General features: G+C 35.6%; 1 protein-coding gene and 1 long non-coding RNA gene across 5 annotated transcripts; one reads left to right on the plus strand and one right to left on the minus strand.

Moving 5' to 3' along the window:
• Positions 1 to 10163: 10163 nt before the first annotated feature.
• LOC130463304 (uncharacterized) lies at positions 10164 to 12283 on the minus strand. The gene is made up of 3 exons (XR_008923802.1): positions 11674 to 12283; positions 11169 to 11230; positions 10164 to 10540 (listed from the first exon to the last, which is right to left on the minus strand). It is a non-coding gene; the product is annotated as an uncharacterized lncRNA (long non-coding RNA).
• Positions 12284 to 14656: 2373 nt separating this feature from the next.
• Positions 14657 to 20777, plus strand: LOC130464011 (uncharacterized). Of its 4 annotated transcripts, none has more exons than XR_008924299.1 (2): positions 14657 to 15089; positions 15385 to 16349. XR_008924299.1 is itself a non-coding variant. In XM_056833337.1 (2 exons), exons 1-2 carry the CDS (start codon positions 14837 to 14839, stop codon positions 20760 to 20762), a joined length of 324 nt encoding a protein of 107 aa, XP_056689315.1. In that variant the 5' UTR covers positions 14732 to 14836; the 3' UTR covers positions 20763 to 20777. The 4 variants fall into 4 exon arrangements, 2 of the variants coding, with proteins under 2 accessions (XP_056689315.1, XP_056689314.1); XR_008924298.1 differs by having other exon boundaries at positions 15395 to 16349; XM_056833337.1 differs by lacking the exon at positions 15385 to 16349 and adding an exon at positions 20692 to 20777 and having other exon boundaries at positions 14732 to 15089.
• The last annotated feature ends 1698 nt before the right edge of the window (positions 20778 to 22475 follow it).

Consider the following 22475-nt stretch of genomic DNA (forward strand, 5'->3'; position numbering starts at 1 on the left):
GTTCTCCCCCAAAACCGGAGCTCTAGCATAGCGAGCCATCGCCTCCCTTACCTCCTCGGGGATCCGTTTCAGCGGAACATCCGAGCAAGGGTCAGCGTGGATCAGTCTATCCAGGGCCGAGGTCGAAGTAGAGCCCAAGGTCGAGTGGCGCCTCTTCCTCGTCAGACCCTGCTCGGTTTGCTCCTCCTCAGCAGAAGGGACCTCCTTCTCAGCTTCGGGAACCTCTATGTGAGCTTCGGTGAGATCCACCATCTCCTTATCTGGACTTTTCTCCCTTTCGAGAGAAACGTCAGCAGATTCTTCCTTCTGCTCGGCCACAATAGGGACATCCGAGCCAGGAACAAGGTCGGCTTCAATTGCCTCCATCACCTTGGTTATATCCTGGATCTCGATCCCTAAAGCAGCAGACGGCTTCAGCGGAGAGGGGATGGTATCTTCCTCAGCCAACGGTTGGTCCACGGGAGGCGGTTCCGCAACCACCACACTCTTCAACTTCTGCCCTGGCAAGGGCATGAAGTGAAGGAGATTTTTGGGAGGAGGCATGACTTCCGAAACCACTTCCTACAGGGCAAACGCTCAAAGGTCAGTTTCAGAAAAAGAGAGAACGGACCACAAAAAGCTCTAAGTCAGAACAAATACCTTCTCCGAAGACTGAGAAGCTTTCGCCTTCTTCGGATGCGCAGAAGGCCTCAAAAGAGTGCTGCCCTTCCTTTTGCGCTGATCCTAAACAGAGGAAACCAAGGGTCAATAAATGTAAAAGAAGACAAAGGAAGGAATAAAGAAAAATCGCGAAGTACCCGGTTCCTAGATAAAGAGATATCTATCCGAGCCGGAGATGAAACCGAAGGAACGGCACGCGGCACAACGTCAGTCCCAGGACCCTAAAAAGATGGTCCAGGACCAAGATGTTAGCCGACGGCCAACCAGAAAGAAAGACAAACAAAAGACTTCGAGATATAGAAACACTCACCGGATCCGAGGTTGTCCTCAAATCAGGGAGCACGACTTTCACTGGAACAGCTTCGGGAGAAGAGGCAGAATCCCACGATCAGCTCGAACTTCAGATATCCGAGCGACACCCGACGGAGACAGCACGTAATCCTTCAAGCGAGGATTACGAGGATTCTCCTTCCCGAACTTATAATCAGGGGCCGAGTCGTGAATGGTCTTCAGATCCAAAGAAATACCCAAGACCACAGGATCAACGCAGCTAAAGCCGTACTCTGCAGAAACAAAGCACAAAACAAAGTCAATAAAACGAGACAAAAAGGAGGAGGACAAACTTACTAAAGCACGGTCCCAGCCGAAAGACACCTACCCCTGTCAAAAATCCTGCTGAGACCGGCAACAGCAAGAATGTCCTCCCGCAAGATATAGTTGAGGTTCGGGAGCCAGTTGGACGTCAATTTGTAGTTGTCCTCCCGAGCCAAAAACCACTGGAGGAGATCCACGTAGTGGTGATGGTTCCGATCCGGAGCAGCCACGCTTCGCATATCAGGATCAGGAGTCACAAACCACTTCGGAGGGCGGTAAAAATGTGGATGCTTCGGATCTGTCGGCACACGAACGAACAACCACTCCGTCTTCCAATTATGATCAGAGCTGAGGTAAGGGTAGGCCGTAATGTAGTTCGGCTCCCCCTTCCTTCGGGATCTTTTGTTGATGATGGTCCACCAACCATACCCATCCCCCTTGGAAGCGTGGTTGAAAGACAGATCGTGCAGATCCCGAAACACGGCAACAGAACATGGAAAGTTAATAAAATCGCACACCCATCTAAATCCGATGATGTGCCTCATAGATTTGGGGGTAAGCTGGGCCAAACTGATGTTGTACGACACCAGGAGCTCGGAAACGAAGGGATCCAAAGGAAAGCGGAGACCGTTCTCCAAATGATGAGTATACACAGAGATGAACCCCCTCGGCGGATGAGTCACCCGAGGACGCTCCTGGTCGGGAAGCTCGCACCAGTACCCCAAGGCGTGCTGGATTCCGTATAACTCTTCGGCCCTCCGATGGTAATGCCCCAGCTTCGCCTCCACCAACCAGTCACCACTGACCGATTTTTCCAAGGGACCATCGATCTTAGTGGTCTCATGCAGAATCGGGGCATACTTGCCCTGCGGATCAGCTTCAGTCCAATGAACTGGAAACTCAGGGTAAGAGCGGCGCACACCCGAAGAGCCAGCTTTCTTACCAGAAGTTGCGCGTTCAGACACGCTAGACCCGCCAACAACATCATCTTTTGAAGCATCCCAACCAGTCGAACGCCTCTCCACTGGCCTCTCCGAAGGCCGACCCCTCGAAGTTTTCGGTAACCTTCCCGAAGGCACGTTCTCCCTCTCACTAGAGGAGCCAACGACGAACTTGCTCTTGCCCCTATTCTTTGCCATGGCCGCGAATTCTCGGTCTAGGGTTGAGATTGAGGGGTAGAAGGAAAAACGAAGAAAAAAGGAGAATTCAGAAACAAATTACCTTTTTCCGAAGCGGAATTCGCCGATAAAACGAACAACACAAGTTCCCGAAGTCTAAAGTTGGCCGAATTTCGTAGATCTGAAGAAACAAATTGCACTGCGATCGCCGAAATTTAGAGAGAGAATGGGTTTGAAAGAAGGAGTAAAAAGTTCGAAAAGAGCAACGCACCCCGTATTTATAGAAAAGAAAAGGGGCGCATCAACTTCCTCAACCCACGATCGCCACGACACAATACAACTCCCAACACTTGTCATCAATGCAAATCATCCCTTTTCAAAAAAGAGAGGGAACTTTCGGACTTCTGACAGCTGGAAACCCACCCATTTAATTCTAAATGGACCGGGTCTGGGGGGCATGTTGTTTGGGCTCCCAATTGACTCTCAATTGGGCCACTAAGTCCAAAGCCCAATGGCTCTAAACAACAACATCGAACCTACCAGTGGCTATTCAGCCATCCATTAAGGCCCAAGGCCCAATAGCAATAAATGACCTATGGGCATTTATTATGCAAACACTATAAATAGGCCGCCAAGGCTCACACCTCAAGGTACGTCCAATTTATCGCCTTAAGACTACTCTTCTAGAGAACCTCTCTCTAGAATCCGAGCATCGTTCTTACTTAGGCATCGGAGGGGCTTTCCTCGGAAACACCCCCGAGGCTAGTGACTTTGCTCTTGTGCAGGTGAATTCGGACTCTACTCATTCAAACAAGCAAGATCTTCAACACATACAAAAGGGCCTTCATTCGAAGCCCATTGTTTCCATCTTTACAACACCGGAACAACTTTTAAAGCATTTTAAGCTAATTTTGCACTCTACTTAGAGATTTTGTGAATTATAGACATATATGAGCCACTTTTTTGTTGCTTCATGAGAAAGTTATTGTACGCAATTCTGGTTACATACATATACATAATCAAAATATCAAACTTTATATCATATCTATGAGAATTGATTAGTTATTTATCATTAACTTAAATTAAAGGTAGTCTCCATCTCTTAAGCAACCTAGATTTTCTTAGCAAATAAACTTGTACAAGAGATCTTTGATGATGTCCCAGTCCCACTCACAAAAAAGTACCCTTTAATTTAATCAAACAAATTATATATTAGGTACAAAAATCACAATCTTAAATTCTTAATTATTAATTAATCAGATTTTGGAATGTGGTTCATCTATCAATAGATGTATATATGTAGGTATATAATATGTAATCACTAGCTAGTAATTATGTAATACTCCTACTACAACAGTATACTTAATTTATGACTTAATTTAATTAATATGGTCCACCTATATAATTATTTGTTCATTGACTTAAATAAACAATGGAGTAATTTCTTAACCAATCTTTCTAAAAGAGTAGCTCCTTTTTATGTATTTAACTGTGCTTTCACATGCTGCTATATGAGTATCATTTTTATGTATCAACCAACAATGCTTCTTAAAACCATCTTTTCAATCCCCTTGATTTGTAATACGGAGTATATATTTGCTCAAAACGTGATAACATCGAATAAAAATTCTTATGTATTGTAGGACTCCGTACTTACACTACAAAAATTTGTATCTTTTATGACAACCTAATAACGACGGGTAAAAATCCTGTCGCAAAAAGGATTTTGCGACGGGATAACGACCCAACAAAGACGGGAACAACCGTCGCAAATGTCTTTTACGACGGGTTAACGGCGGGATTTTTCATTAACGACGGCCCCCTTTTATGACAAGTTCGCGGCGAAAAATCCCGTCGTTAATCAACAATTATTGACCTTTAGCGACGGGAAATTAATAGTACAATTTCTTGTAGTGTTACTAATGTTGCGTGCTTTTTTTATGACACGATTTGATTTTTGACATTAATCATATAATTTACTTTGACTATCAAATTGTAATTTATACTTAATTATGTAAAAATATAGTCATATGTAGGGGTGTTCGTCGGTCCAAACCCGGATTGGATCGGATCGAATCAAAGACTAAAGTTTTGATAATTAAAGACCGGAAGACCAGACTGGTTATGCTTGGACCAGACCGGAAAAATCGGTCCAAAATCCAAACCGGACCGGTTTGGACCAGTTGTAGACCTATATATATATATATATATATATATATATATATATATATATATATATATTCTTCACTAATTAGTGAATATATATATTATGATATAATTAGTGAATATATATATTCTTCTATAAATTACGGTAAAAAGAAAAAATATGCGAAGTATATAATAACCCCTGAGTAATTGTTTAAGGCCTTTTTTGAAAACTAAAAAAAAAATCTCACAATATAGTACTAGGAATATTTACAACATATTAAAGGGGAAAATTTACAAATTATTACCTAGGTCTTTAGTGACTTTGTAAATTAGTACCTAACTTGTTAAAAGTAGTCAATACTACTTAGGTGTTTAGTTATTGTTGTCAATTACTTACTTAGCTCATATTTCTTCCAATTAGTCATTCACTATTCATATCATAATCATTCGTTAATCATACTTTAATTATTTTAATTAATTAATGATTTTTTTTAAAAAAAAATCATTAATTAATTTTTTTAAAATTTGTTTTTCCATAAATATTTCATAATCAACCGTTAATTTAATACTTTAATTTATATTTTTTTTTTTAATTATTAATTAATTAACATAGTTAAAGTATGATTAACGGTTGATTATGATATAATTAGTGAATAATTGGCTGGAATATGGGCTAAGGTAGTAATTGACAACAATAACTAAACACTTAGGTAGTAATTGACAACTTTTAACATGTTAGGTATAATTTGTAAAGTCACTAAAGATCTAGGTAGTAATTTGCAAATTTTCATACTAAAAGAAAAAATTAACTTATAAGTAGTTTATATTGTATTATTTGAAGGGGAAACCGTGTCGAAATCCGGTTTTAAAGGATTTTGGACCGGACCAATGTTTCTTGACACGAAGACCGGACCATTGTCTTCGGTCCAGTCCGGTCCGAGGTTAGTCCGATCCATTTTTTAGGTCCGACCAGTTTTTGCACACTCCTAGTCATGTGGGGTCTTGTTATAATCGTCTCATTGTATTGATTTATTATATCAACTTTTTACCCGTTAATATTTAAAGATATTAATGATTGAAAAATTACATTACCAAACGTGATAAAAAAAATTGTGTCATCTAAAAAAAACGGAGGAAATATACAATACTCATTTAGACTATAAACACCCGTGCACGATATTTAAATATGCACCAAATCAATAATATCGGTGTGTACATAAGGGAGAAAAAAAGGTGTTCACATTGTGTACGAAAGTTTACCTATGTTTAATATACTCCGTAGTTCAATATTTCATTCTACATACAATTAGCTAAAATTAACCTTTTTTTTTTCATTACAGAAAAGCAAATTAAAGAAAATAAGATTTTCTTTTGAAATAACAAAATAAGTGAGAACCAATTTATGAAATACAAAGCAACTATCAATTGTTGGGAGTCCACAATGATTCCATCATATGGAAGGTAACCCGTAACATGCAATAATCAAGTAGTTTTGACAAACACAATTTATCCAAATTAATTTACAAACTTCGTTTGATGGTTTTTGGCTAACACGTGGAACTATTTTTATATTATTATCATCAATATTTTTCAAATACTCACGTGATTCTACACAGGATTGCACGTGAGGAAGTTTTCATAACATTTTTTTATTAGATAGCCCTACTGAACTAGCACCTAGTACAGCTGCACAGATTAACCAGCCCAACTATATAGTTATTCGTTTGAGCCACTCCCAAACATTTTGTAGTTGATGGAGCTCGATTCTGTGACAAGTCACAAGGTGAGGTGAGTTTTGCAGTTGATGGAGCTCGATTCTATGAACTTATGATGGAAGTTGTTAAACATATGAACTTGTTAGGTTGTCCATTCTGTGATGTCAATTTAACTTGTTAGTTTTCCTCTTTTAATTGTCTTATAGAACAAATTTCATTTTATTAGAAGTATAAATTGTGCACATATGAAAAGAGATAGAAAGAGCAAGTGGAAAAACATTGTCCGTACTTCACTTTGTATACCAGAAGAGATATATGATAAAATTAAAGTGACATCACAAATGGACATGCAGTGTAATAAAAAATGGGACGGAGGACGTACAAAGTATATTGACCCTTTTTAAATGCCCTATCAAATAAACTTCATTTTTATTAATACTAGTGTTAGCGCACATGATGTGTGCAGTATCATATTATATGAATGTTTTAATTTTGTAAAACAAAGGTGATACAAAGTATGCAGTGCTGAAGAGTTTCAACTTGTATATTTTTGTTTTGCAATCTTTTTAAGGTGAATTGTTTTTTTTTTTCCTTTCAAAAAATTTAACACATTAGTAACGCTAAAATAATATTTTGAACGAGAACACCAAAAAATCAAAAGCCATATACGTTCCCTTATATATTTCGTTATAAATCATACAAGGATTCGTAAAGTGGACTCACGAGCTAGCAAATAAATCAAGAGATCGAAATAGAACACAAATGGAAAAACATACTCCGTACTAATTAAGGTATAGGGAAATTTAAAAGAAACATCCAAAAATAACATAACATATGGGCAATAAACAAGGGACATAGAGAATATTTGTTAAGTAGATTTGTAGTTGGAACATGATTTTCACAAACAGTAAAACACATCATTACTACCGTCTTGTCCACTTATTTCCCCATCTATTCTAAGTATAATTAGGTATTATTATTATTATTATCATCATCATAAGATAAACTATAGCTTTTTAATTTAATTTCCATAATCATCTTCCTTTTGTCTATACATGATTGTATATAGAATGTAGATGTACCGCACAATAATTTTGGAAATTATAACATCATTCTTTAAAATAAGAATTGTGTTAGTATTTGGTGCAATATATGATAGAGTAGATCATGTGTAGGACCAAAGTAATTTGATTTATTTAATCAACGCTAATGGTATAGGTATAAAGTTTAGTTGTTAGTGTTACTTTTTGCCTTGGAATTGTAGCGTTAGGTAGTTGTCGAGTATGTCGACTAATCCATTTTTGAAATATATGTTTTTTGATTTTCAAATATCACTGTTTATTGATTCACGCAATGTACCCCTTCTATTTCTTTATACTTTTCTAATTTCAAAAATATGAAAATCAGAAAAGTAAAATCAGTTTGTTTTTTTTTTTTTTAAATCAACGGGATTATTTCCAATTTATGATTCAGTTTAAATCGTATGACTTTAAAGTTCATAAACCCAAAATCTGAAAACTTACATTGATACTCAACGAGTCCTTAAAGTTAGCAAAATATGCTTTATTCACCCGGGTGCACAATGCTCACTGTGCACCCTATTTTTAAATGAACATATAGTTCAAATACAAAGAACATATTGCTCATACCCAATGAACATATAGCCAATGAACATATAGTTCAAATCCATAGAACATATAGTTTAAATATTTCACTAGTACATGTACATTGAAATATTCCCCGTGTTCATTAGATATTCAATAAATGTTTAACATGGTGCACAATGAGCATTATGCACCCGGGTGTATAATCCAAATTGCGTAAAGTTAGAGGCTTCCTGCGAATTTGCGATTCCTCTTAATTATAATGATTTCACTTCTACATTTGTTAGTGCATAACTTCAACCATTACTATATTTAGCTATCAATATATTAAAACTGAAAAAAAAAAAAAAAAATCATACTCGAGTATAAATTGACACAAATCTAATAAAATTTTATATCACTGTTTTTTTTTCATTACTCACAACTCACAAGTCATCAAAACAACATACGGATTATTAGAGTATGCGAAATTGTGAAGAGTGCAAAGTCAAAGGTTTATTGGGAGTGCCAAGAGTTTTTTATGTGCTCAAAGAAATGCCCTTGAGAAATGGGGCACTAGGGCACCGATGTATATTGGGCTGAATTTGGTGTTTTAGTTTAAGAAATAGTGCTGGGTTGTCATTAGAATATTGGACCGTACAACTAAATATGTGAAATTATTCTATTTGGGCTGCACCATATTCCCAAAATAATAGGCCTACTTCCATATTCGGACCATAACCTTTCCCGCATTCTAAAGTTGGCTTGGGCCAAAAGTAATTGACAATTAATTAAACAATAAACAACTCATTTTTACACCTTAACTTACTAATCTAGATCATATTTTAGAGTAATTTTGGTGAGTAATAAAATTTGGAATATTAAATCAAACATATGAGTATCATATTTTCATATGCAAAAGACTAATATGTATTAATGGTTAAAATGGTACATTGACAAGTATGCAAGTTAAACTGATACATCTATTTCAAAACTTATACAATGGAAGTAAAAAAGATAATTAAGAACGTAAATAAAGAGCGCATGGATTTAAGGTGGTTCATCAACAATGTGTTAGCTAGGTCCACATATATAAGAGAGGGAAGTTTTATAGATATTGAGGAGTACAAAATACAGAATACAATTATGTTATGACCTAAAAGATTAATATATTATGCTCTAGACAAATGCGGAAAATTAAATCCCCTAGAAAATAAGCTGAAACAGATAACAGATATGAAGTACCGTGTTGGATTGTTCGAAGGGGACTTGATTGATTCAACGCATATTTAACGGAAACAAAGGGAGTAACACGTTTCATAAGTAAAACATGTGATTGGTTAGTGGTTACTGATCTCCCTTTTTATCGTTTGCATACTTAAAAATTTGCCTCTTGGCCTTTTGGGTACTTGGGCCTTTGTCCACTTAACCCAGCTTAGCACTTCGGTATCAAACTTATCAAATTGATGGACTTTGGGTTTGTATTCAGTTGTGTGTTAAATTATAGTTTAAGTGGTTTTTGTAACTAACAAATCATGATAATTCATCGAATTTGGCTACTGTTTCATGGAATCTCCAAATATTCAACTTATCATGAGGAGGAACGTCTTCTTTTACTTGATCATGCATGCAAAATTAACAGAACCTACTTTAAATGATTATCACTATTGCTTACTTTGTATTGGTGTTTTTACTTTGAGATCATGTAGGATGATGCTAAGACCATTTAGTTAATATAATTATGTTGGAATTTTCTTTTATTTTTGGCAACTTTTGTACAAACAAGAAGACATATTAAAGTTTTTGTAATGCTGATGTGGTTAATGGTGAGTTAAGGTTGTTCGCCTCATACTGTTGGTTTGAGTTTCTAAAGAGTGAAAGTGAAACATTAGTACCCAAAAATTAAGAAAACTGAAACATTAGTATGTACTTTACGTTTCAAAATCAACATGCATGTTTTAAAGTATGGGTACATTACTCGTACATATATTGGTAGTATATGCTTCATCCATTCTCGGATATTAGTCATATTTGAAATCTTGTCACTATTCACAATTGAATGAAATGTTCTATTTTTTTCAATACTTACTTCAAACATATTTATGTGAGATATTGTTTTATTCATCTCAACATTATCAAAAAATTTATATTTTGTTAACATGTGTATTTGGAGATAGTGACGTTAAAAATTGAGTTGAAACAAGTGAAAAAGTCAAAGTACGACTAATTTCTAAGAACGGAGGTAGTAACTAAAAGAAAATTTTGTCTTTCTTATTGTGTATACCCACTCGCGCCGTAAGCCGCAGTTTGCCACTTTTTATCATTTGTCAACTGTAACACCCCGACTTCTAAACACCATTAATTAGGTTAATTATCTTTAATTAGCAGCGGAAACCCTAATTTAGTCGGAGCGTCACTTGCCGTATCTCCCTCGTGGGAAATACAAGGCGACATAACCTTTTTACATTTACTGACTACTGTTGAGTAACAGTAATTATGCTTCACTTCGATTAATTCTTTAAAAATTACATTGAAATCTTAATAAATATTTCTAACATGTTTAATCATTAATTTGAAAATCTAACTCAAATCGTGAAATCAAACTTAGAGTTTAATTAATACATCCCTTTATTACTAATGACATAGCTATCTTTATTAAACATCGATCGTGACTTTGATGGTTGCATCCTCACTCTAAGGCATCCCATGATCTTCTTCGTACCTAAAACAAAAGCAACATCGTGAGCCGAGGCCCAGTAACATACTACCCTAACAGCGTAAACTCATTTCAATTCATTTTATTTACTTTGCAATCAGGGAGAATAGAACATAGTAAAACATTTTCATAAATGCAATGAAACATTATTTATAACTTGAAACTTTGATAGTTCCCATTATCTTTCATAAAACCTTCATTTTACTTGGTAACTGACAAGTTAGCCTTGCGGGACGTCTCCCACCTTGCGATAGTCCTCAAGGAGCACTCTCCCTTGTTGGACATACGCCCGTACCTAATTAGTTTCTCTTTTAGCTTGCGGTAACCCTCAAGGAGCACTCTCCCTTGTTGGGTGTCCCGCGGTACGGCGGTACGTGCACGACCTAGAAATAGTAACCCCACTAACTGCCAGAACCGATTACACTTTTATTTATCATGTTTCGTATCTTATTCGTAACTCATCATTCTTATGAAATCATTCATGAGCACATTTGAATATCATTATGCATAAAACACACTTTATAAACACAATTCATATCCCACAATCCATCAAAACATATCATTATAAACATATTTCATACATTCATAAAACACAGTTCATAAGGGGATTGTGGGTGTTAGCAATAGATGTTACCTCAACCGTAGTTTATACGTCCCGTTCGATGGACCGTTCTTCTTGAACTCTGAGTCCAATTTCTTTCAAAATATTAAATAATAGAATTAGTTATTAATATGGTAATAATTTAACTTAGAAATTTCGAATTATTATAAATAACGAATATATAAATTCATAGTTTTAATGAAAATATAATTAAACACCAATTTTAGTGATAAATATAATTTCATAAATGAATGGATATATCATGAAACGATATTTCAATCAAAACATAAATTTATATTTTATAAATCGACTTACATGAAAATATTTAAATTCCATTTTTTGTTAATACTAGCTAGTAACTTAATTTTAGTAAAATCGGTAATTTAAATATGTTTTCCTACCTGAAAAATAATGAGTAATTTATTAGTAATTTATTATATAAACATATATTGAAACATTTTATCAAATTTACTTAGATAAAAAAAAACATGAAGGATAAGTTTATAAATCTGAAAATAGTAATAGAGAATGAGCTTACCAAAACCCATTAGAATTTGGGCCCATCCCCTTTTATTTTGGGTTAAAGGGAACAATTCACAAGTCAGAAAATTGGTTTCCTGACTTTGTGAATGTCGAGCAGAGGGGAGGAGCAAGCAACAGGCACGAAAGAGAGGAAGGGAAGAGAAGGTGGCGGCTGAAGCCTGGGCGGTACGGCGGCGCTAAAGCGCTCCGGCGATGGTGGTTGAGGGCAGTGCGACGGTGAGAGAAAGGAAGGGGGAGCACGAGCAGGGAGGGACAGGGGAGAGAAACAGGGGAATTGGTGGTGGTGACTTGGGGCGGTTCTAGGCGGTCGACGCGGTGGCTGGTGGTTCGTGGGGTTGGTGATTGGTGACTGACGGAGTGGTGGTGTTGCTTTGGTGGTGCAACGAAGAGGAGAGGGAAGGGAGGCAGGGGAGTATATCGAAGGAGGAGGGAGAGCGAAGGGAGGTATGGTGAGGGTAGGTGGTGGTTCTGGTTAGCTGCGATGGTAAAGGATGGTGGGTGGTGGAGGAGGCGTTGATTGGTGGTGGTTTCAGTGGCAACAGCCACTGAGGGTGGTGGTGGTTCGCACGGAGCAGGAGAAAAAGGGGGGTAAAAATTGGTTTGAATTTCTCTGATTTTTGATGTTGAAAATTCAATTGGAATTAGGATTGATTTGTATAGTCAAGTAGAGTGAAAGGGAAGCTGAAATCCTTGGGGAACAAGGAAATGAATCAAGACAGAATTGAGGGAAGGAGAGGAAGGAAGGAATGGCTTCCTTCTTCCATGTACGTGGAGAGCAAAGAGAAGAAGAGAAATGGAATATTGATTTTCTAAGGGCATTTTCGTAATTTCACATGGTTGGACTAAAAGTCTGAAATTTTGTTGTTATTTTTGGAAACTGCGAAAAATAGAAATGTTTAGTTAAACTAATTCGTTATAAAAAATATCGTTAACGAAAAATAAATTTAGTTTTCGAATAAAATAAGAATGTTTCGGAATTTTTAAAATTTCGAAATAAACAGGATTTAAAAATGTAGTTTATGCTCGAATAAAAGATTAAATTATAAAATCTGAAAAATAAATCGTGTAACGATATTAAAATTTAATCGCAATAAAACTTCGTTAATTAAAATAAGGTTCGAAATTAGGATTTTAAAACGATAAAAATAATTATTCGTAATTAATCGAGTTTTAAAAATTCGGGGTATTACATCAACATAACCAGTACCAGTGTACCGCACATTAATTCATCTGACCATTCAGGTCAAGGTCTTGGCCTAGGAAAAAAAAATTCAAGAGCATGTATGGCTACGTGCAAATGTGTAGTAATTCACATGTTTAAATTCCGTTTCATATAGACACAAATGTAATATTTTAATACATACCAATTTTTTTTTTATTTATGTTATCATGTGTACAATGATTTTTAATCTTACAAATAACAAAAATATAATCCCTATCCGGCTATCATTGTCCTATAACAAAATAAAATAAAAAGATTACAAGATCAACAAAATCAGAAAACAAAAACAAGCGGGAAGGTTTTTCAATAGCTACGATAAAAAGGTAGCCATTGTAGTTGTTTTCAATCTCAATCCTCAAAATTTTGGAGACTAATCTTGTCCATCCGATTGTTTGACTTTACCTTTTATAAAAGTTTAATTTCCTATTTTTATGTCACAATTTTTTTTAAAAAAGAAGTATTTCTTATCTAATAGCTTAGAAACCGTTACTAATCCACACCTAAAAAAAATTGCAGTCGCCATTAACGATCCTCAAGATCAAACATCAATTCACTGCAAGTATTTTTATTAAAAGTAAATTTGGTTCTATGATGACACTTTCAATATTATCATATAATCTATACCTAGTATTTAAAAAGGAACACCATAGATTAATAGAAGTTATGTGGCATCTCATTATTAGAATCCATGTGGCATCTCTCCTTTCATCCATCATTTTGTTTTATTTTTTTTCAATTTTTCTTTATTGTTTCTATGATTTACAACTTCTAATGCCTTTTCCACTCCATTTTCCTTATTCAACATCAACTTATTAATAGTCTAATATACTCATTAGTCTCTTCCACTCCACCCCTTTAACATCCAATATTTATTCAACATGTAATTTTATATTTTTCCAACCTTCAAATTACACCTCTATTTAATTCATATATTACAAAAAATCACAAGTACGAACTAATTAAAACTTCAAAAGACATTATGAACAACCACTAGTTATTATATATATATTTCTATAAACAGGCTCAAAAGCTAGTTATTATATATATATATTTCTACCCAAAATTAACAACATAAAGTTTAATAAGTTGAAGGAAAAAAAAACTTGCGTCTATATATCCATCATAATCATCAATGTTCTACAACTATGTTTATTTTCACTTCCACGTTGATAATTTGATATTGGTTTTTAAATACTTTCATAAATTTTAAAAATACAAAGTAGATCATTTTCTAATCCAAAATTTAGATGAACAATCAATGGAATATAAGGTACGAAGGGAGGAACAAAATGTTTTTTTTAAAAGAGAAGTAATTTTATTTTTAAAAATATTCTTATTATTAATTAATAGTCAATCTAATGAGAGGTCCTGATCTAATATTAGAAATTCAACGGTTCTGATAAAAAATTTACAATGGCTACCAAATTATTGTAGCCATTGCAAAATTATCCAAACAAGTACTACCTCTGTTTCTGAAAGTCCTTTACGCTTTGGAATATGTGTCCAACGTATGAAAACTTTGACTGTAAATTCTCAATATAATATACATCAAAACGTTACCTATATGATTTTGTTAGATTAGTTTCGTTATGTATTTTCAGAATATCAACTTTTTATAATTTTTCCACATACAAAATTGGATATATTAGTAATTAAATATTACATTGGAGTCTGTGCAAATAGTGACTGTAAAGAAACTTCTGAAATGGAGGTATGAGAAACTTCACGTTAGTCATATAAATCCACGAAACAACCGGTGGACTCTGTTTTTTTGCTCACTTTCCACGAAATTTCGCCACCAAATGAATCTTCTTCCCATATAAAAACTCCAACCAATCTAAGCAAACATCAACTCCATCAAACAAAACATGTGGCCAACAAATATTGCTTCTATAATTTGCGCCGAAATCGATCATACGATTCCTTGCCAAGGATAATGATGCACCGTTGCACACCGAATTATGATGATCATCGTCACGCCGGACCACGGCGGTTGACGAAGCTGCTGATAAGCGTAACGGTTCAGGGAAGAGTCGGGTCAGTTCAGCTGATTATGTCGCCGGAAAATACGGTCGGACATTTGATAAAGGCGGTTTTAGAAGTGTTTGAGAAAGAGAGGAGAAGGCCTTTGTTGAATGAGAATCATCCTAGTTGCTTTGAGCTTCATTACTCACCCTTTAGCCTACAAAGTAAGTTTTTTTTCATGTAACGAGTTTATAAGCATTTACTAATACATTTTCTAAATCGATGAAGTATTTGATATGAAATGCAAGATAATTTAAATGCTTATAAGCTACGGCCGGAGTATAAGAAAATGCACGAACAAGTATGTTTTAGTTTACCAATTTCGTGAACAATTGTCTTTTACTTATTTTCTAAATCGATGAAGTATTTGATATGAAATATTTGGTTTGATAGTTCATGTTACTTTTATGTTAGTTTAATGGGAATGAAGAAATTTGAGTCCATAGTATTCTCTCTTAGTCTCTTGTAGATCTTACCTCATGCAGACATCTATTCATGCCAAATAAAGATTCAGAAGGGTGAATTTTACGTCAGCAGACGTAGGAGCATCAAATTCCAGTCAACCGAGTCTGACGCAGACACCTGAAGGTCGCAGCAGACCGCTTATAATGTTGGGTTTTCTTATGGAAGATCACTCAGAGTTGACATCAGACTAGCCGAAGCCAACACATTCCCTCATGATTACAACATCATACCACCAGGGGTTGCCGATTTTTCTCGCTTAGTATGTGCAAACAATTGCAGCTTTGATATCAGTTCTGGTGCAGACATCTATTCATGCCAAATAAAGATTCAGAATGGTGAATCTTACGTCAGCAGACGTGGGAGCAGACGGTGGAGCATCAAATTCCAGTTAACCGAGTCTAACGCAGACACCTAAAGGTCGCGGCAGACCGCTTATAATATTGGGTTAGCTGATGTAAGATCACTCAGAGCTGACGGCAGACTAGCCGAAGCCAACACATGCCCTCATGATTCCTACTACTCTATAACTAAAAAGGCAGGATTGATGCATGTTTGATCCAGTTCTCTGCAACAAGTGCTGAACCTGAATACACAAACATTTGGTAATAATGCGTAGACTAGAATCTTATGTAAATATGGTGACGAGTAATGTATTAGTTGCTGTTTAAAAGCAACACGAAAATTCACAATCCTTTTGTTGGTGTTTACTCACCTACTGCTACTGCTTCCCTTCTGCTCTCTGCAGTCCTACACCACAAGCATCTAAACAGCTCGAGGCAACAACACAACAGCAATGCAACATTCTAGAAGCTTCATGATGACATCACAGCTCTAACAACTTTCTCATTCAGTTATGGATTCTGTTATGCATCATGTAATGACATCATTCTTGTAACTGATTCTCTCCTAGCTTGTAACAGCTGATGTGTACATATAAGGCCATCTTATTGGTTGAGCCACATCATCACACTTGTATATATATATGATGCTTGCTGTAAATCGTTTAATTCAATTCAATAAAAAGAAAGCTTTAGCTAAATTCTGTTTCCTTATTCTCTCTCTCTCTTTCTAATCAGCAAGCTGATATTCAGCTTGTGAAGAAATCAACCCAAAGTGGTGATTTCTGATATGGTATCAGAGCAGATGATCGTATGATCCTGCTGCAAATTCCTCCTAGCTTTGTTCATAGTTTGATCAATTGATCATAAATTTTTCTGATCAAAATTCTTCGAAGAGATTGTGTGTTTCTGTCAGCAAAATGCCTGCAGATCAGCAAGAACCTTCTCAGAATCCTAAGCAATAGTGATTTGAATGCCACAAAATTAGTGAGCATTGAATTTGAAGGAAAATGTTTCAGTGATTGGAGGAGGTCAATGATGATTGCACTTTCAGCCAGAAATAAATTGTGTTTTGTTGATGGCAGTTTGAATCAGCCAGCACCAAATTCTGCAAATCACAGAATATGGATCAGGTGTAATGATCTAGTAATCTCTTGGATGCTAGCTTCTCTTGAGCCAAAGATTGCTAGGAGTGTTCTTTATCTCAAAACTGCAAGAGCAATTTGGCTTGAGTTGGAAGACAGATATTGCAGGGAATCTGGTCCTCAACTGTTCTCAGTTCAACAACAATTGAGTGAGTTAACACAAGGAGATGAAGAAGAAGTAGCTAGTTTCTTCACAAAGATCAAAATGCTATGGGACCAGCTAGATGGACTAGAGCCATTACCTGTTTGTGTTTGCACTGGATGTAGCTGCACACTCACACAACAGTTGCTCAAAACACAGCAGAATCAAAGGCTAATTCAGTTTTTAATGAAGCTGAATGACAAATATGAGCATCCTAAGAGCACTATACTTATGATGAGTCCTTTACCTACAATTTCAAAGGCATATGGACTGCTCCTTCAAGAAGAACAGCAGAAAGAAGTACACAATCACAAACATCAGTCACACACAGAGTCCACTGCATTTAATGCTAGGAGATTTGACAATAAACCTTACAAAGGACCATACAATAACAACCCTAATTCTCAGAATACAGGAACTGGAAATCAATACAAAAATTTCACCAACAGAAACAACCTATATTGTGAACATTGCAAGATGAGAAATCACACAATTGACAAGTGTTGGAAGTTACATGGGTATCCTAAAGATTTCAAGGGAAAAGGAAAAAGAATAGCAGCAGCAGCTCAGTTAGATGAGTACATTCCAAAAGCAAACAAGACAGATGAAGGATCAGGAGTAGTTCATGCTACTTTCACTGAAGATCAGTACACTCAGCTGATGCAATGCTTGCATACTCAACAAGTTGCTAGTCAAGCAGAGAATTCTAGCTCTCACTCTCTTGGTCTAGCAACTACCTATCAACCTCAAGGTACATTCTGTCTCATGTCTAAATTTAATAGAAATTGGATTTTAGACAGTGGAGCTAGTGATCACATGTGTTCTGATTTGTCTTTATTCAAATCTTTTGAACCTGTGATTGATGGTAAACATTCAATAACTATACCTGATGGTACTGAACTCCAAGTGAAACATAAAGTTATCATTAATCTGAGTGGAGGAATCACACTCAGAGATGTTCTTCATGTTCCAACTTTCCAGTTCAATCTGATTTCTATATCAAAATTGTGTCATGATGCAAACTGTTCAGTTTCATTTACAAGTGGTGAATGTCTTATCCAGGACCATTCCAAGAACAAGCATACTCTGCTTGGTAAATTGGAGAAAGGTCTATACAGTTTAAGTGAGGAATTCTTGGTGACAGAATCCAATATAGCATCTCCTAAGTGTGCACTTTCTTCTACCAGTTCAGCTGAAGTTCAAGAAGCCAAATTATGGCACCTAAGACTAGGACATATGTCATTTGGCAAAATAAAAAACCTACAAGGTGTAAATGTACAGGGTTGTATAGCTGAATCTTTCTGTCAGATTTGTCCTCTAGCAAAGCAGACTAGATTTCCATTCCCAAATAGCTGTATTAAGTCTACTAGACCTTTTGAACTATTACACATTGATGTATGGGGGCCATATTCAGTTTTAGATTTCTCTGGATGTAATCAGTTTCTTACTATTGTTGATGATTACACCAGAATGACTTGGACATATTTCATGAAAAATAAAACGGATTCAGTCAAGATTATGTCTCAATTTTTCATTGATGTTGCAACACAGTTTGAACTATCAGTCAAATATATTAGGTCAGATAATGCTCTTGATCTTACTGAAGGAAAAATGAAGGATTTGTTCCTTAGCAAAGGCATACTACATCAAAAGAGTTGTTCTTATACTCCTCAACAGAATGGTGTTGTGGAAAGAAAGCACAAACACCTTCTAGAAACTGCTAGAGCTTTAGCTTTTCAATCAAAGCTGCCTGACAGACACTGGAACCACTGTATTCTTACTGCAACATATCTGATAAATCGAATGCCCTTGAAAAGCATTGACTTCTGCACTCCTTATGAAAGACTATACAAAACCAAACCTGATCTTTCTCACTTGAGAATATTTGGTTGCTTATGTTACATAACCACACCTAAGATCCACAGATCCAAATTTGACAAGAGAGCAGAACCATGTGTTTTCTTAGGTTATCCACCAAACCAGAAGGCTCATAAAGTCCTAAATCTAGCTACCAACAGCTTGATCATTTCCAGAGATGTAACCTTCTATGAAAAACATTTCCCTTTCCATTATTCCTCTTCTCCCAAACAGGCATATTCTAACCAATTTTTTCTTCCTATTACCACTCCATTTACAGATTCTAATCCTATTTCTTCTCCTATACTAGACAACCTTCATTCTCCATCTGCTTCACCATCCCCAATATCAACACCAATATCAACACCTTCTTCTCTCACTCACACTTCTGAACATTCTCCACCTCATATTTCTACTTTTTCTCCCACAGAACCACCTGAACAACCTCAAAGAAAATCAACAAGAGTTTCAAAACCACCTTCTCATCTCAATGATTTTGTGTGTTCAAAACCTGTGAAACATTGGTGTAATTTGGTTGCATATGATAGCCTCCCTGAGCAACAGAAGACACTTATTGCTGCTCACATGGATTACATTGAACCAACTTCTTATCAAGAAGCAGCCACAGACTCCAATTGGTTAGTTGCTATGGAAAAGGAAATCACAGCATTGAACAACAATCATACTTGGGATTTTGTTTTGCTTCCCAAGGGCAAGAAAGCTATTGGCTGTAAATGGGTGTTTCGAATTAAAAAGAATGCAGATGGCACCATTGAAAGATACAAAGCCAGATTGGTAGCTAAGGGTTTCACACAAAAATATGGCATTGATTACCATGAAACTTTCTCTCCTGTTGTCAAAATGTCAAATATTAGATGCATCATTTCTCTTGCTGCCAGCAGAAACTGGAAATTGTTTCAACTTGACATCAACAATGCTTTTCTACATGGCAATCTAGATGAGGAGGTTTATATGAAAGTTCCTGAGGGTGTTTCAGCTCCTACTGGTCATGTTTGCAAGCTTACAAAATCTTTGTATGGTCTAAAACAAGCCTCCAGGCAGTGGTTTGCTAGACTACTTGTTGAATTGAAATCCCAAGGGTACACTCACCTACTGCTACTGCTTCCCTTCTGCTCTCTGCAGTCCTACACCACAAGCATCTAAACAGCTCGAGGCAACAACACAACAGCAATGCAACATTCTAGAAGCTTCATGATGACATCACAGCTCTAACAACTTTCTCATTCAGTTATGGATTCTGTTATGCATCATGTAATGACATCATTCTTGTAACTGATTCTCTCCTAGCTTGTAACAGCTGATGTGTACATATAAGGCCATCTTATTGGTTGAGCCACATCATCACACTTGTATATATATATATGATGCTTGCTGTAAATCGTTTAATTCAATTCAATAAAAAGAAAGCTTTAGCTAAATTCTGTTTCCTTATTCTCTCTCTCTCTTTCTAATCAGCAAGCTGATATTCAGCTTGTGAAGAAATCAACCCAAAGTGGTGATTTCTGATACCTTTATATTTTTAGCAAAGATCTTTAGCATCTTTCCAAGACTTTAGTTTAAATGGTCATGTACAATTATTCTTATTAGCACATTTTTCATCCAGTACATAATTACATACATATTAATTGGAACAAATTGCTATTTCCATGGGTGGTCGATTGCTCATAATGTTTAGAACATGAGACATTATATTCCTCCTAATGCAAGAACAATTTTTGACTTGTAAATCATTTAATATATATTAAACAAGCACCTGTAATTGGTTAACTACATGATGATTTGACCTATTTGTATGTAGGAGCGTCAACTTCCGGTACTTTTGGTGGCGGCTTTGGACAGTTAAATTCAGAAAGATTCAGGAGGAAGTAAAGTTGCCAACTACGTGCCGATTTTAAAAGCATCTTTAGGCTCTGGTAACCAAGCCGGAAAATTGGAATCAATAACTTCCATGAGAGATTTCGAATTTACAATATGTATGCATTTGCTATAAAGCTTAAGTTGGAATCAATAACTACACGCCGACTTTATAAAAACCGATTGATATGAATGATGGTTTCATTTTGACTACATGTATTCATTTTCCTTAAAGTTGTTAGCACCAATCTTTTACGCAAACCTATATACATAATAGATTTTTATATACCTAAACCGCACGGGCCAGCGACTAGTAAGAATAAAGGCAATAAAGAAACCAAATATCTCTTAAATTAGGTTTCTTAGTTCTATTTAAGAAACCAGACTAAAAGTGTGGTTTTTTATGCAAAGAGACCTATCACCTAGGCACCACACTAATTGCGGTCTCTTAGGCTTATTTGGTATGGTTTCTTAGCCCATTTTTCTGGTAGTGAATTTACTATGTATAATTAAGGTAATTTTAGTGGACTATGGACCATGGTGCACATAGAGCATGGTGCACCATGTGCACCAAAAGAACACATGTGCATAAACAAAAGAACATGACACTACGACAAAAGAACATGCAATATAATGTTTTACTTTTTTGTTATAAAAAATAACAATTTATTAAAAATATAAAAAAATATATGTCCATGTTCTTTTTACGTAACCATATATTTTTTTAATTATATACTAATGTTCTTAAGGTGCACCATGCTCTATGTGCACCATGGTCCACCTTCTAAATTGCGGTAATTTTTGAGAGTGATGGACAGCTCAGTTGGTTAGAATTTTCATCCCGGTTCCAAGTGATCTTGGGATTGATTCTCATCCCCGCCCTTATGTCTCATTTGCAAAAAAATAAAAATAAAATAATAATAATAATAATAATAATAATAATAATAAAAAACTAAAGTAAATTCTGAATTAATTTAAATATGTTAAGAAAGTGTCAAGAAAGTGAAAGTCGGTAATATAATTAAGATGTCTATTAGGAGTAGTTGCATGAATTATGAAAAAGATAAGTATATATTAATCCAATAATTAAATTACTATTACGTGTACTAGTTGCATGAATCATAAATAATTACTATATATTACTCCAATAATTAAAATTACTATTAGGAGTAGTTGCATGAATCATTAATGGTGACAATATGATACAATATTCTCAATTTCTCACCAAATAAAATCTAGAAAATCTTAACCTTTCTCTTAGAAAAAGACGGAGTGAAAAGTATGGGTTAATATAATCTTAGTTAATTAAAGGGATTTCTTTTACCACTTAAAAAAAATTAAAAAATTGTTTTTACCAATTAAAAAAAATTGTATTTTACCATCAAAAAACAAATAAAAATTAATTTTTACCACCTAAAAATAAAAACAATTTAAAAAAACATGACGTGAGGCAACTACTCATATAGTCATATGTAGGGATGGAAATGGGTGGGATTTGGATCAGGTGGAGCATCACCCGCATCCATCACCCGCTCCACCTGGTCCATCCGTCACCCGCTTTACTCAACATCCGCATTCCGTACATCCGTCACCCTCGGGTGAACCGGGTGGATCGGGTGATATTCGGGTGAAAACTATTAACCACTACAAATTCACCACCTAAGAATATGCATAATAATTAACCAAAAAAAAATCTTATATACTTACATTTACTACCGAAACATATAA

This window comes from Spinacia oleracea, chromosome 6 (assembly GCF_020520425.1).
Source record: "Spinacia oleracea cultivar Varoflay chromosome 6, BTI_SOV_V1, whole genome shotgun sequence".
In the NCBI taxonomy this organism is placed as follows: domain Eukaryota; kingdom Viridiplantae; phylum Streptophyta; class Magnoliopsida; order Caryophyllales; family Amaranthaceae; genus Spinacia; species Spinacia oleracea.